Raw genomic sequence first — 16165 nt, 5'->3', positions numbered from 1 at the left:
CCATGTTTCTTAAAAATGGACAAAGCTGAGACACACTCATAATCATAACCATAATAACACTCCAGGAAAGAATGACAAGCAAGAATTCCACAAAGAAACATAATTTGTTTTGGGGAATCGTAAATAGAACCAATGGTATGGATGAAGTAATATATTTGTCAAAAGAGTAAGGTACTCTAAAAATGACTGTAAAACTGGACTTTTGATATTCTGGCAATATTATCAAGAATTAAAATTGAGAATATTTTGCTATATTGACCACCAAACATGAAGTGTAAATTACTGGATGAATATAAACAATCATAACCCTCCTCCAACCTTTTGAACTCCATTTCAGACTTGGTCCTTAATTCTCTCTCTTGCTTGCTTTGGGAGATAAGTAAACAATCATTTTTGCCATTATCTTAAGGTGTGATTAACAATTCATGTATATTTTATTATGCTGGCTTCTTTAAATAATAATTTGATAATACAATTGCTTGCTTTGTTCTGTAAGAGATCTGGGTTTTAGTAAAAGAAGAAGGAAAGGCAATTTTGGCATCACAGAATTATTTATAACATAATTCCTAGCCACTTAAAATTTTAATAGACATTATGCCTTAGAAAAGATTATTTTTTTAAAAAAACAGCCTAATATATCTTTAACAGCTAATTCTAAAGTAGCTGCATTTTAGAATAGTAACTTGTCATTTTTTCTGTGAAACATATATATTTGTCTATGTCTTCTGCTGCATTGGTGAACATTACCATATTGTTCTTTGTAACTGAAGATGCTGGCTTGAATCAAACAGTACCCTTAATGAATAGAAATAGGTTTATAACTGAGCTGAAGAAGTTGAAAATTTCTCTGAAATGCTTACCCCCAATATGAATCAAATTCCACCATCCAGACCTCTGAAAACCAGCTATTGAGAAACATTCTAGACTGCACTGAGAACAAGAAAAAGGACATTAGTGTTCCTTAAATAGGTTCCTGTTCAGAAGTCATCGAATATAGATTAATAGATTATATTCCATCCAACATGTTCTGTTATCCCAATATTAAAACCATGAAGATGAGATATATTTCTCCATTAGTAAGTGAATATGCTTGCTAGCCAATTATTGTTTAATGCTAATACAAATATTTATTTGTTTGTTTGTTTCTCAAATCTGTATAATTGCCCATCTCACTAAAAATGAATTTGGGCAGTGCACAAAGTTAATATGTATTATACTCTTATTTGCCAATGAAGTCTCAGTTCAAGAAACTAAACTCGGTACACTAAACAGAATATGCAGCATAATTACCTTTTTTTCCCCTATCTGCATAAGGGCAGATTTTGGCAAGAGGTGCTACAAAACAAAACCATAACTTTTGCCACTCCCTAAGATACAATAAAGAAACCAACCTAATTTATTCAGTCATATGGTTCTGGTGCAGTTGCAAATTCAGTCAAATTCATTTAATACCATTTCATTTCAATTTACAATTAATTAAGTCTTGTACTTGTGATTTCAATGGAACTGACTCTTTAGCAGCTGCCTATAGGGAGTAGTGGGGCATCGACAGAAAGTTGGGGGTTTCCTCTTTGCCTTTCATTCTGCCTGCTAACTTCAGAGTCACACATTCTGTCTTTCTTTTCAGAAATACAAGCATTCATTTCTTGACTACAGGGGTTCAGCCTGAGCAAAAGATGTCATTCTACTTGTAGACAATTGCTCCTATGTGAAGGTAGAGTAATCAACTTGGTGCACAAAAAACAGAGTATGCACCTCCATAAGTCTGCCAAGAAACCGTGTGGCATGAACTTTGGGAAAGATGAGCCAAACCCAACAGTCTTGTTTGAGAACCATCAATGATTATTCAATGAGAATACTAAACCCAAGTGCACATACATTAAGTATGACTTTATGAGATATGCTTTAAGAAAAGGGATTTGTTAAACAGATACTGCCCATAAGAAGAAACATTGGCAGATGGACTCATGAAGCCTTTGCCCACAGATTGACAGAGTGTTCTTCAAGAGAGTATGGGAGTTCTGAATCAGTATGTGAGGCCACGAAAGGCAGGCAGTAGACTGTAGGTAGTTAGGGATTTGTCCTGAACTTGTCTTTCATTCCGTCTGCTTTTTGTTTATGAGGTTGGTAATCTCAGAGTCTTTTTTTCTGCCTTTGTTCCTCTATCTAGATGCATGCATTCTTAAGTATACTGGTAGGATATAGCTAGTTAAATGCTAGGTCTTTTTGCCTGATGCTGTATTTCTTCAATTTTTTTTGTTGTTGTTGTTAAAATTAAAAAGCCTGCTCAGGTTAGTTTCCAGCTTTGAGGAATACTTTCCATACAGACAAATTTGCTTCCTTTCAATTTTTAAAAAAAGTGGCATATTAGATCATATGAGTAGATAAAAATGCTTCAGTTTGTCAGCACTCATAAGCATCTCATGCCCAGTGCCTGCTTCCTTCTCAAGGCATTTTTGACTTCCCTGTTCCTCAAGCTATAGATCAAAGGATTCAGCATTGGAATTACTATGGTATAGAAGATGGAAGCCCATTTGTCCTGATCCAGAACATAGCTGGAACTTGGGCACAGATACATAAAGATGGTTGTTCCATAGAAGATGGTTACAGCTGCCAGGTGGGAGGCACATGTTGAAAAAGCCTTTTGTTTCCCCTCAGATGAGTTAATCCGCAAGATTGCTGTCAAGATGAATGCATATGACACCACAATTTCTGTTGAAGTAAATATACCCAGGATAGTTGCAAAAACGAAGAGCACCATTTCATTCATGCTTGTGTCAGTGCAGGAAAGAGATAGCAAAGGGGGAACATCACAGAAAAAATGGTTGATGATATTGGAGCCACAAAAAGAGAGCTGAAAGGTAGAAGCTGTTTGTGTCACTGCATTCACCAAGCCAATGAGATAAGATCCAGCCACCATCCCAGTGCACACTTTGGGAGACATGGTAACCACATAGAGGAGAGGATTACAGATAGCCACGTACCGGTCATACGCCATTGCTGCCAGGAGGATACACTCAGTACTCGCACAGAAAATGAAGAAATACATCTGTGCAGCACAATCAGCATATGAAATGCTTTTCTTGTCTGCCAGTATGTTAGCTAGCATTTTAGGGGCAATAGCTGAAGAATACCCAAAATCTAAGAAAGACAAATGACTGAGGAAGAAATACATAGGGCTCTGGAGCTGAGAGCTTATCTTGATTAATATGATCATCCCAAGATTGCCAGTCAGTGTAATTAAATAGATAATTAGTATCATGATAAAAGAGAGCAGCTCCATATTTGGACTATCCACTAAACCTACAAAAACAAATTCAGTCATCATTGTGTGGTTTTCTTCAACCATTTCTCTTCAGTAATTAGAAACTGTTGAAAGACTAGTATCTGTTTCTTCAATGGCATCAGATCTGTAATATATAAAAAAGGATATTTTTATAAGGATCCATATCTTTTTCCAAGGCTTTGCTTAGCTGCCACTGATAACACAATGCATCAGGATGTGTAATGAATCAGAGCAAAGACCTTTGGATTTAATCATAAGGAAAATATTCCTCAACAATCCTTTTTCTGATATGTCCCCCTGACACTGTTTTTATCTTATCTCCAACCCATGCCAGAGGCAGCATTAACCAAACCTTAGCTTTTCTGCCCTTAAAACAGTATTTTTCTCTGAAGCAGAAACCATGATAATTTTACTGCAGATACAATCTGAGACACTTCATTGATCATTCGGTGGGTGGTGAAGCCAAGTAACTCCTAGAAGATGGATCTATACTTGGAGAGTGGAGTTCTTAAGCACCTATTGATCATGTTAAGTTGATAGACTCAAATCACTCTCCTGTCAGTCCCTCATTACTATTCTCTGAGGACTTTTTGATTGGGGAAGGAGGAGAGTGTGCTTCTTTCAAACTGCACTCTCCCCAAACTGAACCAAAAGTCTTGGGTTTGAAAGAGAGTCCATCACAGGGGGAAGTCTGAGAAGTGAAACCAGCTTTGTTTCTGCTGTGTCATCCATAGCAATGATCTGCTCTGAGTCAAGTTTATTCTGAGCACAGATTTAATGCTCTGTGGCATATAAACTAACTTAGCTTCCAAATAAACCTGGTAATAGCTAACTGGCAGTGGCAATGGGAGACAACTGCTCAGCTGTTAGCCAAACTCATTTCCAACGCACTGACCCAAAACATTTGCAAGCCTAAGTGAATTTTGACAGATGGTTAAACCTGCCATTCAAGTTGTCAAATCTCAATTCCTCCCCAGTACAGCCTCAGCTCTTGTAAGGATTATGACTCGTGGTGCCTGGCAGGAAGGATGGGAAACAAAGCTAGGGGAATCCACAAGTCCATTTCCTTAACTATTGGTGCATGAAATGAAGACACCATTATTTAGTGGCAACCCAGAACAGAGTTTACAGAGGCAGGATTGGGAGCAGTACTGAGGGTTCAAGGTCTAGCAGACAGCATTTTCACTGGGCAGCATGGAAAGACTCTAATAATATTTAAGGACAGAATAAACTTGACATGGGAAGTCATTTAACAGTATCTCAGTCTTAAATCATTTATAGTGGTATATAGCTATACACATTTTCTAAATTTCTATTTCTGTATTATTGTAGCAATAAAGGTAAAAAAAACTCTTGCTGAATGAGTGTTAAGAACCTAGTTAGCACATCATTCTGTTTTTACAATAGTCAAGAAGATACCTGTGAAATACTCAGGTTATGAGGACAGTAGCACGCAATTGTTAATCAGAAGTATACTATTGGTACTGAATTTTATAGCAACTGATGTCCAGCTCTTCTCTAGCAGTCCTGTGCAGGCATTCTTTTCTATAGAATTTTGGACAACTTCTTTCAGACAGGGGAATTCTTACACTTCATCAGTATACAATCCATTTTGCTTCTGCTTATAGTGCGACTTCCTAGACACACGGTGAGGAAACAGACCTGTGTATAGCAAACCTTTAAAATCGGATCCATTTAGAAAGAAAGATCCTATGATCTACAGAAAGTGAATCTGGGCAGATTGAGATTAGATCATTAAAAGATATGCAAGTATTTTAAAAATAATGCAGTAATAAATACAATTCAGAATGGATTGATCAAGAATAAGTCTTGCCATTCTAACATATTAATTTTGAACAGGTAACTTCCTTAGCAAGTTGTGTAGTAGATATATCATGATTTCAGCAGAACAGTTGGCAAAATATCCCATGACATTCTGATTTGCAAGCTAGGAATTGAAAAGATTGAAAGCATTTTTAGATACCTGAACATAAGATTATACTGTTTGCTGAAATTATCTGGAGACAGCTCTTCTTGTCCAAACCAGTTAATGGTAGAAATATTCTGAACTGTAACTAAGATCTTGTATATTCAGTTTGATTCAGTGGTCATGCAGGTATCCTTCATATAGGAAATCCTTATGATCCAAACAACTGGTTCCCTAGCAGTAACACTCAACTAGTTTTTTTTAATATTATCAAGGGTAATGTGCTACTTTTACTGTTGCTAAATGAATTTTCAAAGGAACAGGAATAATTCTCTTAATTGCTTGTGTTCCTGTGTGTGTGTATGCCTGTGTCTGTGATCTATGAATTTTACAGTAAATAGGTCTACAGAGATAATGTCCACAAATGCTTTTAAGACTTTGTTGGCTCTTCATTGATTGATTGTTTGATTATATGCCATAGATCAGTGTCAACTGTCAGTAACCATATAGGTAGACCTTCTCCAGGATGATCTGTCCTGAATTAGATTTAAGGTTTAGGTTTTCCAATAGTGCATCTAACACCAGTGTAATCAAATTGATCCATTTGGCTCCTTCTATCCTTTCCTTCCATGTTTCCCAATACTGTGGATTGATTTATCCAGGTGAAGCTGTAACTGTTTGCTAGATTTTTGATTGAAAGGATACTCAAGGTGACAATGAGCAACATTTGAGAAGTACAATATTTCATACCTGGAAAAAGATGTCCAGACTGGATTTTTGCTCTTCAGCAGATTATTGAGAAATGTATCAATTTAGAGAACATTCATGATGAAGTGGATAGACTTGATTTATGGGACAATTTTCCTAAATATGAAAATAGGAAGTTAAAAGTCATTAGAAGAAGTTAGATACTTAGTAGATGATTCAACAGCCCTAAGCATGAAAGCTGGCTGGGTCAATCATTTTCTCTTATAGTCCACAATGTCAAGTTTGGATAACAAGCCAGTCAGTCAATTCCTGTCACAACCAATGGATCAATACTTGGTTGATCCAAAAAAAAGCAGACCATGAACTTGCAGGAAAATGCTAGGAAGAAAAAAAAAGAAAATAGGAGAAAAATGTGTGATGTTCTCTTACTTGTTTAATGCATGTGTATGTAAATGTATAAGCAATGCTTTTGTGATATATTTGGGATGGGGCCATAAATGTTTATGAATACCTCTGTATGTGGAGGATGCCCCATTGCTAACTGAGAGATTGAATTATTGCAGCAAACTGTATGATGCAATGAGCAGTATGAAAAAATATTTGTGCACATTTAGTTAAAAGAGTGATTGATGGCACATTATGCATATATGGTGAAAACCTCAAGCAAGCAGATGAATTTATGGGAAATAAATTGGAAGCCTCTTTACCAAACAAGAGAAAGTGGATGTATATGAAAATGACAGCAGAAAGATAGTAGGTCACATATGGTCTGTTACAAGGAATGAATATTTATTGAAAGATATATTAATGGATGAGTGCATGATGTGCTTTTTCCCACTTTCTTTATTTGGAAGTGAGAGTCAGGTGTCTCAGAAGAGACATAGAAGGAGTTGAATGCAATGAGAATGGGGTACTTAAGTGGGTGGTAAAACAAGAAGCAACTGTCAAGAATAAATGAGTGGTGAATAATATGGACTGAACACATAAGTGAGTGACTAGTATAAAAGAAGTAAATGAGGTGGTCTGGTTCTCTAGAAAAAAAATGAATAAAGATCAGATTGCAAAACAAATATAAATGGAAGAGTGAAATGGCTGGGAATGAGCGGAAGACCAGAATAAGCATCATTAGATAGAGTTGATACAATCCTCAAAACATGGAAAAGATAAATGTAAAAAACAAAATATAATATGTGAAATGGAACAATGATATGCTGGAAATAAGAATGATTTTCAGAGAAAGAAAGGTATGCAGAGGTGCAATGAATGATATTGGTGTAAACTAGATTTTCTTTTCTACTTCTTATTTCATTTCTTCAAATCATTTAGCATACTATTTCTTATTCCTTTTCTGTACTTTGTATAGCACTGCTTATTCCAAAAGAGAATAGAATGATGGGTACATATATACACACAAATAAACACACACACACACACACACACATTTATTAGCAGATACAACAATTCCCAAGAACTTGGTAGCTGAGAATATCAGGGGATAATATCCCAGATGGCATCAAATAGCATTTAAGCTTTCTCCTTCTACTTGTTGAATCTGAAACTAAGGAAAGAAACATTTGCAATATTCCTGGTAAGTTATCTATTATTAACAATACAAACTACATTAAAAATAAAAATTTAAGTCCAAGATGGATTTCACATGTTTTACCATCATACAAGACTTTTTGTATTGAGTTTGTATAAGAATTTGACACTAAAAGATAATTTAGATGGCTTTGTCTATACATCAATTGGCAACTGAGGCTTGCCAAAGTCAGATTCATTTGTAATACTGAAATACTTAGATATTTCTTGGGACTTAATTCCACGCGTACATATTTTTGTGTAATTGCGTGATACAACTTTTGCAGCAAATGTGATTATCAGCATACATAACTTTAAGGTAGTGAATTCTTGCTTTCCATCTCACCTAAAAGAAAACTTATAGGGCTTATCTTCAGTTTGACATTTAGATGTTCAAATTTTAAGAACATTGTTATAAGAATAAATTTTCTTGCAAATCATTTTAAAGATCTAATTTTGGATTAGAATATTGTAAACTGTACAGGCAGAATCTTACTGAATGACTGTCATGGTTCCCACAGACAGAGACATCTTTCCTATTCATTTTTGCTTGGCAATGATATTCACTGATAAAATCTTTTTTTTTGTAATATATTTTATTGTTTTTTTTAAACATAAATCACTTAATAATTGGTGAACGGTGTGGTCTGGGTTTACATTTGTAAAAGAATCACTAACAATTGATTTCTATAATCCATAATAACATAATGGTTTTAGTTGATTTCCTCTTTTCCCAAAATATCCTCTTTTGCAAACATTGAGTTAATACAATTCGTATTGTTTTGATAACAATTCAATATATTTTTTTCCCAATATTCCTATAAATAATCACATAAATATATTCTGGTTGCCTTATCATAGATCCTGTTACAGTCCTTATTTTAGTTAATTTCTCCCACCAAATTCTAGGTATTTCTACTGGTTAACATTTTCTCAAAAATTAATTACATTTAAAAATTTAACTCTAGTTTTCCATATGAACCATCTCACACTTTTACATTTCTTAAGGAATAGATAAAACAATGAAAAAAGAAAGGAAAGCAAGAGTAAAGAAACATAAAAAATAACATATTACTTAAAATATATATCCCTCCTAAGCTAATATATATTTATTTCCTAAATTTCTTATTTTTTTAACCATAATTAAAAGTAAGTTTAATCTTTAAACATTCCATTTAATACATCTAGTCATCTAGTTCTTTAACTCTTATTCAAAACATTTTTATCCATTATAATTTTCTTAAATTCATTCACATTTAAGTATCTAAAACATTTCCTTTATCTAAGTCATTTCAACTTTTTTATATTACTCATATAAAGAAAGAGAACAAAAAAGGGAAAAAAGCATACTATATTATTTAGAGAGTTAATCCTTCTTAGAATGAATATATATTGCAAGACTTTTCGATTTCTTTAACCATATTCAAACAAATGTTTCTTTTTTAAGTATTTTCTCTGATAAGTCCCATCGTCTATTTTCCTGGTTTCCACTTTAGTCTTTTTCCTTTGCCCAATATCTTTCTTAATCAATGTATTTTGCTGAATCAAAAAGTTTTCCTGTATGTTCGTAAATGTTGCTGTAGATATAAAAAGTAAATCAGGTGAAGTGTCTTTGTACAGGGCTTCTGCCTTTCCATGTTTGTTGAAAATCTTTTTCTTTTTCTTTCTCTCCACTTCTCTTATCATTTTCTTTCTCTCTGATGTTCCTAAAATCTCTACAGTCCATTTTATCCAATCTGTTTTTTTGTCCTCAGATTTATTTTGTAGTCTTAAGGGATAAGTTGTTTTTTTCAATTCTTGTGAATTTTTTTCCACTAGGATTAAATCATGTTTCCTTGTTTTGTTAAGTTCCATCTTTAAGTCTCTATTCTGACTTCTATATCCATTTAGCTGTTTTATCTGCTCCTTCTCTGTTGTTGTATTCTGGGAAACAGAAATTAGTTGCAGTAAATTATATATCTCCTCCTGTGAAGTATTTGTTTTCTTGATATGTTCTTTCTACATGTCTCTGATCTATGATGGCCAAGAATTTGAGTTTTTCTCTTTCTTTCTTTTCTCTGCAAATAGTTTTAAAGTCCCAATTAAATAGATATTTATAATCCAAATAGTTCAAAAAAGTTTTTTTTCTGAAATTTATAATTCTCTCTTTGTTTACAGCCCACATTATTATCTTTTTTGTCACAGCTGTTCTTTGTTGTTAAAGCTTTGAAGGTCACAAACATATATTAGCTTTTCCCAGGTTTTGCCAACTCTTATATTAAAGGCATAGTTGTCATAGTCTTCATCCACCATTAGGTGTCGGCAACTATTTGTTTTTCAATTTCCAAAATAAACAATTATCTTTAGAATGAGAGTCTTAAACCATTCAAACAATTTTAGGTTTCTCCAGATTTAAGTTTTAAATTTCAGATTTTATATTTATTTCACTTCCATATATTTTGATCCTCCATAAAAAGATTAATTCGCTGCATCTGTTAGTATAGAGGTGGGGCGGAAATCCCCCTCCTTCCCTTTTAGAGGTATTTTGTTTCTTGAGGATCTTTTCCAGGAAATTAAATGTAGAATAGAAAAGAGAAGATCAAATTCCTCACTCAGTTTGAAGCACGCTGTTCACAGTTATGCTAGTTAGTGCTTTTGGACTTTAGTTGCAAGTAGCTTGGGCTGGTCGATGGAATACAGCCAGCCTTTCTCCTGTTGAGTTAGAAGACTTTCCCCAAGCTGAACGGAATGGCCACCACCATTCCAGAATCACTAGAGCACCCTTCTTTCTTTGTCGCCTCTCCAGGGTGACTTAGAACCATTTAGGGTCCCCAGGGTGACATTAGCCGAGGGGGTGCAGAGAATCTGCAAGCCCACGACTGGTCACTACCGCAAAGGACTGGAAGTCCTCTTCACTGATGAAATCTTATTGACTGGCATTATAATAGCTAGTACAGGGTGTAAGGGTTCTGTAACTGGATCTAGAAAAAGAAACAAATTGTGTAGCCTTGCCTGACTATTGCTATCTTGCTTCTGTAATCAGCATTTGCATCAGGGACCAATTTCATGCAAGCATGGGAAACATGCACATGGATGTGATGTACCGAAGGAGTGAATGAGGGAGTGTACATGAATGACTGATGTCTTCCTTATATTGTAATAACTCTATTGTCTGATTTTGATTGGCTAAAAATGTTTATAAAGCAATGCTACTAACTTTCTAAGATGTGGCACTTCTGAACGCAACTGCTGCCAGTGTTCAGATTGTGTTCCCACCCACAATTTATTTCGATTGAAAATAAAGTGTTGTACTTTTAAGAAGCCTCTGCTTGAGTTTTCATGATTGGATTTTTATAATTTCTCAGGGGCCAGTGACCTTACAAGGGTTTATAGTAAAATTTGGGTTTCAGAATAGTTTTCAAATAAAAGCTATACTGATGAAATGCTTTAAACATGCTGCTTTCTTTCTCAGGATATAAACAGAAGAGAATTCTGGATTCATCTCTTATCCTGGATTCAGTATCCATTGTGAAAGATCATGGATAAAGGAAATCAGGCTGTCATAACAGAATTCATTCTTATGGGATTCACAGACAATCCTAATATACGGTGCACTCTGTTTATTATCTTCTTCTTGGTTTATCTTGTTACTGTAATAGGGAATCTTGGGATGATTTTGTTGATCTGTGTTGAACCCCAACTTCAGAACCCCATGTATTTTTTCCTAGGTAACCTCTCTTTTGCTGATCTCTGTAATTCCTCAGCCATTGCTCCTAAAATGCTGGTTGATTTATATGCTGAAACTAAAAGGATTTCATACAATGGGTGCATTATACAACTGCTTGTATTTGCCTTGTTTGCAAATGTTGAGTGTCTTTTGTTGGCTTTAATGGCCTATGATAGGTATGTGGCCATCTGCAATCCACTTCTCTATTCAATCATTATGTCCAAAAGGATGTGTCATGAACTGGTGACTCTTGTGTATTTTATAGGGGCAGTAAATGCAATGATAAATACTTCCTGTACATTTCGACTGTCTTTCTGCAGATCTAATATTATCAATCATTTCTTCTGTGATGAACCTCCACTGCTCATTCTTTCTTGTTCTGATACCTACATCAGTGAGATAGTGATATTTGCCTTTGTTGGCTGCATTGAAGGAAGCAGCATTGGGATGATTCTTGTTTCCTATGCTTATATTTTGGGTACAGTCCTGAGAATGCGCTCTGCTGAGGGTAGATACAAAGCTTTCTCCACCTGTGCCTCTCACCTGACAGCTGTTGGGATATTTCATGGAACAATACTTTTCATGTACTTTCGACCAAGTTCTAGCTATTCCATGGACCAAGACAAATGGGCCTCTATGTTCTACACAGTCGTGATCCCCATGCTCAACCCTCTGATCTACAGCCTGAGGAACAAGGAGGTGAAAAATGCTGTGTCAAAATCACTTGGCCGTATATGGATTTGGAAAGGAAGAAACATTGTTTTATAATAATTGGAAAATGGGTCCATTTAGGGAAATGATATACAAAGATCTTAGCTAAATATCTCACAGTATGTTACAGATGATAAAAATATATATTAATTTTCTAAAATCTGGCTAAAGAGATATCAAATATTTCAATTAAATTCTGAAAGAATTAAACAAGTACTTAAACAAATATCTAATTTACAAATCTTTATATCAGGGGTGTCTAACTGCCGGCCCAGAGGCTGGTTGCATCATGTGGAGGATGCACCCACCCCAGTTCCATTTTTGACTGTGAAGTGTTAACTGTTCAGCAGCCAGGAGCAGGTATCCTCATTCTTCTCATCCCTTTTTCCTTGTGCTGGTGTCTTACATGTTTGTTGTTTCAACCATTCTTTATATTTATTCAGCAGATAGAAGGCACAAAGTTTTTCCACTTGCTTGCCCCACCTTATTTATTTAGCATATGGCAACTACAGAGGTCATGCAATACTCATATACAAAGTTAATTTAAATAAAGAGTCATATATACACACACACACACACACACACACACACACACACACACACACATATACACAGTGTTCACAGTATGTGACATCTGCCTGCAAAACACGCTCCTAGATTGGAGTGAGACGCAGAACAGACTGATTTATCCTATACTTGGTAGACTAGGTGCTCCAGACAACACATACGAATAATATGTGGACAATACAGTGTAGGGGATAATATATTAAAGATAAAACCATAATAAAATCACCATATTATGGAGCCATAGAATTTAAATGGATAGATGTTATAATTCGATAACTCTCAGCCCACTTAGCTGATCCTGTGCTATGAGACAGCCATCTTTGTCTACTTGCATCTCAGCTCCCACAATTCATCCAATTGGGAGGGGGGGGCTGTCTCATTGTTCTGCTGTGTTTTCACACCTATGCTGAATTCCGCGATCTTCAATCTGACGAACGAAGAGGTAATAGGAACCCTGGTGAAGGTCACTGGAAGGAAGAGCAAAAGCAGAAGCATTCTATGGGTCTAATTTCTCTACTTTATCAACCCAACCTTGTGTGTATGTCACCAGAAAAAGTCCCTCTTTGTCCTCCTTCCAGTAAGAGAAATGGATAGATTTGCTACAGCGCATTTTTGTGCTGATTTCTTTGGAATGCTTTCTCATAGGAGGTACCTGTGTTTCCAGTGTGCTCAGGTCAAAACACAGATGTACACAGAACTTTACTTTAAGCTGGTTGGCATACTTTTAAGCTTCTAATGTTATTGCTTCATCTTTAGATAATAGCTACTTTTCTTGTATTCAGTCTTTAAATGTTGTGTACATCTTTCGGAGATTCATTTTGCTGTATCTAAGTTATTGCAATAAATGTAAAATACATTCATAATAAGATTGTTAATCTCAGAGTGACAAATTGCAACATTTGGGGAAGCTAATTGGAGAAGATCTTTTACTAAGAAGAAATTGATCAAAAACTAGTAAATTGAATACTTTCACCCAACCTCAGCCAATCCTTATCATCCTTCTATTGACTCTGTTCTAACTCCACTGTTCGATGGTATGATTTTTATTATGCATGTGCAATGTGTGAGAAGCAAAATGATTGGTTAAACACACACACACAGAGCTTCATTACACTCTCTTTCCAGTACATCATCATCAACGACAATCCTGAAGCAGGAATAAGGCAAGTATGATTATAGACCTGTCCACATAGTCCTATTGATGTACTGTCAAACTGTCAACTAAACAAATTAGTATAACATAATATACACATATCATTAATGACATGATAAACCAAGACTTGAAGCAAGCAGTAGTACTTCAAAGATTATTTTACCCTTCTAAGAAAGATAATTAGGAACAGAATGGGTTCTTTAGGGATTAAACCTCAAACACCAAAGTAGACTTAATACTTTTTTAAAAAATCATATTGCTTACACGCTGCCAATAAATCAATAAATGGCTAGCAAGTATACTGAAAGAATAAAATATTTTCCACTTCAATTCTTAAAAACTTCCCCAAAATAAAGAATATCCTGTTTTACAACTCATTTTAGAGGCTTTTTTTCTCTCTAGGCAAATAAATGAGACTCATCCCAGTGATCAGTTCTGTTTAAAATTTTCCAAAATAAATGATGTCCCTTTGATGGAATGCTGCTTGCTATTCCTTCCTGAAGTGAATTTCTGATGCCTATAATTTCTGCTTTCATGATACTTTGATTTTATCTTTCTGTTAACACAATATCTATGAAGAGGATGTAAAACTCTTTATGCTGAGATACATCATTCTCTGGGCTTACTAGTATTGCATTAGTAATTATTATTACTATAATTATTATTATTACGATCTTCATTGTCATCTTTACCTATTCTAGTTTAGAGGCAATCAATAATAGTGTTTCTGACATCTTCTTCTTCTTGTTGTGCCATATCAGTTATCAGACGTTGGCGATCATGTTGGCGATCCTGTTTTTATCAGCAGCCGCACGAAAAAATGCTGCTGAGTTTTGTCCAAAGCAGTCCCTTAGATTTTGAAGCCACAATGTTCTTCTTCTGCCTGGACCTCGTTTGCCTTCAATCTTTCCCTGGAGGATTAAATGGAGTATGCCGTATTTTTCTGGATGTCACCTCACATGTCTGAAATATTCTAACTTTTGTTTTTTAATTGTTTTGATGATTTCCCTTGGCTTTCCCAGGTGGCTTATCACCTCCTCATTTCTGACATGCCTAATTAAATCAGATTGTGAATATCATAAAACAGTCCCTCTTTAAAAGTCAAGTATAGCAACTGATTTTTTTTCACATTTAATATAATTTGAAGAATGATGTCTTTAGATGGAGAGGATTCCTTTGTATTAGGACAATCTATGAGTGATTATTAGAACTGTATGTAGATAAATATATTATCTGTCTTCTGATTTTCATATATTTATTTATTTATTTTAGTTTTTGCAAAGGATCTCAAGAAAGGAAGAGAAGAAATCCCCCCTTCCTCTTTTTTCTTTAGACCATAACAGCTATAACAGTGGTTCTCAACCTGTGGATCGCGACCCCTTTGGGGGTCGAACGTGCCTTTCACAGGGATCGCCTAAGACCATTGAAAAACACATATTTCCGATGGTCTTAGGAACTGAGACACCGCTCCTCTAGCCATCTTCACACGGCTTTGAGCTGGGGGCCATTGCAGCGTCGGATTCATTTCTGTCGAACATCTCCTAAGGGAGGCTGCGCTGCTTTGTGGCCCTTTCTGTGGAGGAGGCTGAACTAAGCTCTGCCAGCGCTGTCGCCCTCTTGGCACTCTCTCTCTCTCTCTCTCTCTCTCTCTCTCTCTCTCTCCCTCTCCCCGCCTGGATGCTTCTCCAACCAGGCTGGGCGGAGCCAGTGGACCGGTCTTACTGTCCCCCTCCCCAGCCAGCTGGAGCCGGGCAGGCCGGCAACCTTCGGAAGTGAGGCGAGGACAGGCGAGGCATGCTGAGCCCCAGGCACGGCAGATGAGTGGGTGGCGTCGGTGCATGCTTGGAGAGCCCTTAGGATTGGGGGTCACCACAACATGAGGAACTGTATTAAATGGTCACGGCATTAGGAAGGTTGAGAACCACTGAGCTAGAAGAAGGCACTCAACACTGGCTGTAAGGACAAAGCTGAACAATTGTGCAATGCAACCAGCAAAAGAAATTGATTTCTTGGAAGTTAAGAAGTTTGTTAGTGTTTTAGGAGTTATTGTAGAGGAATAGCAGAAATCTACAAAAGCCAAATTATTGAGGAAATAATACATGGGGGTATGGAGTCGAGAATCAATCTGGATCAAGCTAATCATCCCAAGATTTCCCACACAGGTGATGAGATACATCAGAAGAAAAATAACAAAACAAATGGGGGCCAAGTTAGGATTTTCTGTGAGTCCTATCAGAAAGAATTCTGTTACTATACTATTATTTTCTCCTGCCATTGTGTTGCTTGATTGTGTGTGGTCTCCCCTCTTTAGCAAATCTGAAAATAAATCATTGACATTATAAAATTGATATAGTAATCATCACTGTGTCCTTTGCTGCTCTTGGCCAGCACACCTAGGGATTAGTGTGTCTTTGTAGATCTGTTGATATGGATAGATAGATAGATAGATAGATAGATAGATAGATAGATAGATAGATAGACAGACAATGATATAGGTTCATAAACTATAAAATGTTAATTTATTTC

General features: G+C 35.9%; 2 protein-coding genes across 3 annotated transcripts; one reads left to right on the top strand and one right to left on the bottom strand.

The window, feature by feature from the left end:
- Positions 1-2225: 2225 nt before the first annotated feature.
- Positions 2226-15916, bottom strand: LOC120306972 (olfactory receptor 1019-like). 2 transcript variants are annotated; one of them, XM_039341090.1, is made up of 2 exons: positions 15603-15916; positions 2226-3049 (listed from the first exon to the last, which is right to left on the bottom strand). In XM_039341090.1, exons 1-2 carry the CDS (start codon positions 15912-15914, stop codon positions 2411-2413), a joined length of 951 nt encoding a protein of 316 aa, XP_039197024.1. In that variant the 5' UTR covers positions 15915-15916; the 3' UTR covers positions 2226-2410. The 2 variants fall into 2 exon arrangements, with proteins under 2 accessions (XP_039197024.1, XP_039197023.1); XM_039341089.1 differs by lacking the exon at positions 15603-15916 and having other exon boundaries at positions 2226-3365.
- LOC120306973 (olfactory receptor 1019-like) lies at positions 11002-11976 on the top strand. Its single transcript, XM_039341091.1, has one exon. It carries the CDS (start codon positions 11020-11022, stop codon positions 11974-11976), a length of 957 nt encoding a protein of 318 aa, XP_039197025.1. The 5' UTR covers positions 11002-11019.
- Positions 15917-16165: the final 249 nt, after the last annotated feature.

Source organism: Crotalus tigris, unplaced genomic scaffold (assembly GCF_016545835.1).
Source record: "Crotalus tigris isolate CLP2741 ecotype Arizona unplaced genomic scaffold, ASM1654583v1 scf7180000017764.6130737, whole genome shotgun sequence".
Classification (NCBI taxonomy): domain Eukaryota; kingdom Metazoa; phylum Chordata; class Lepidosauria; order Squamata; family Viperidae; genus Crotalus; species Crotalus tigris.
This window is presented reverse-complemented; position numbering and strand designations above follow the sequence as displayed.

Coding starts and splice junctions, on each gene's coding strand:
- LOC120306972 (XM_039341090.1), bottom strand. CDS start 15,914: ATGGCAGGAGAAAATAATAGTATAGTAACAGAATTCTTTCTGATAGGA. Junction 3,050..15,602: donor TTGCACAATTGTTCAGCTTT/GTCCTTACAGCC, acceptor TGTGCTGCACAG/ATGTATTTCTTCATTTTCTG.
- LOC120306973 (XM_039341091.1), top strand. CDS start 11,020: ATGGATAAAGGAAATCAGGCTGTCATAACAGAATTCATTCTTATGGGA.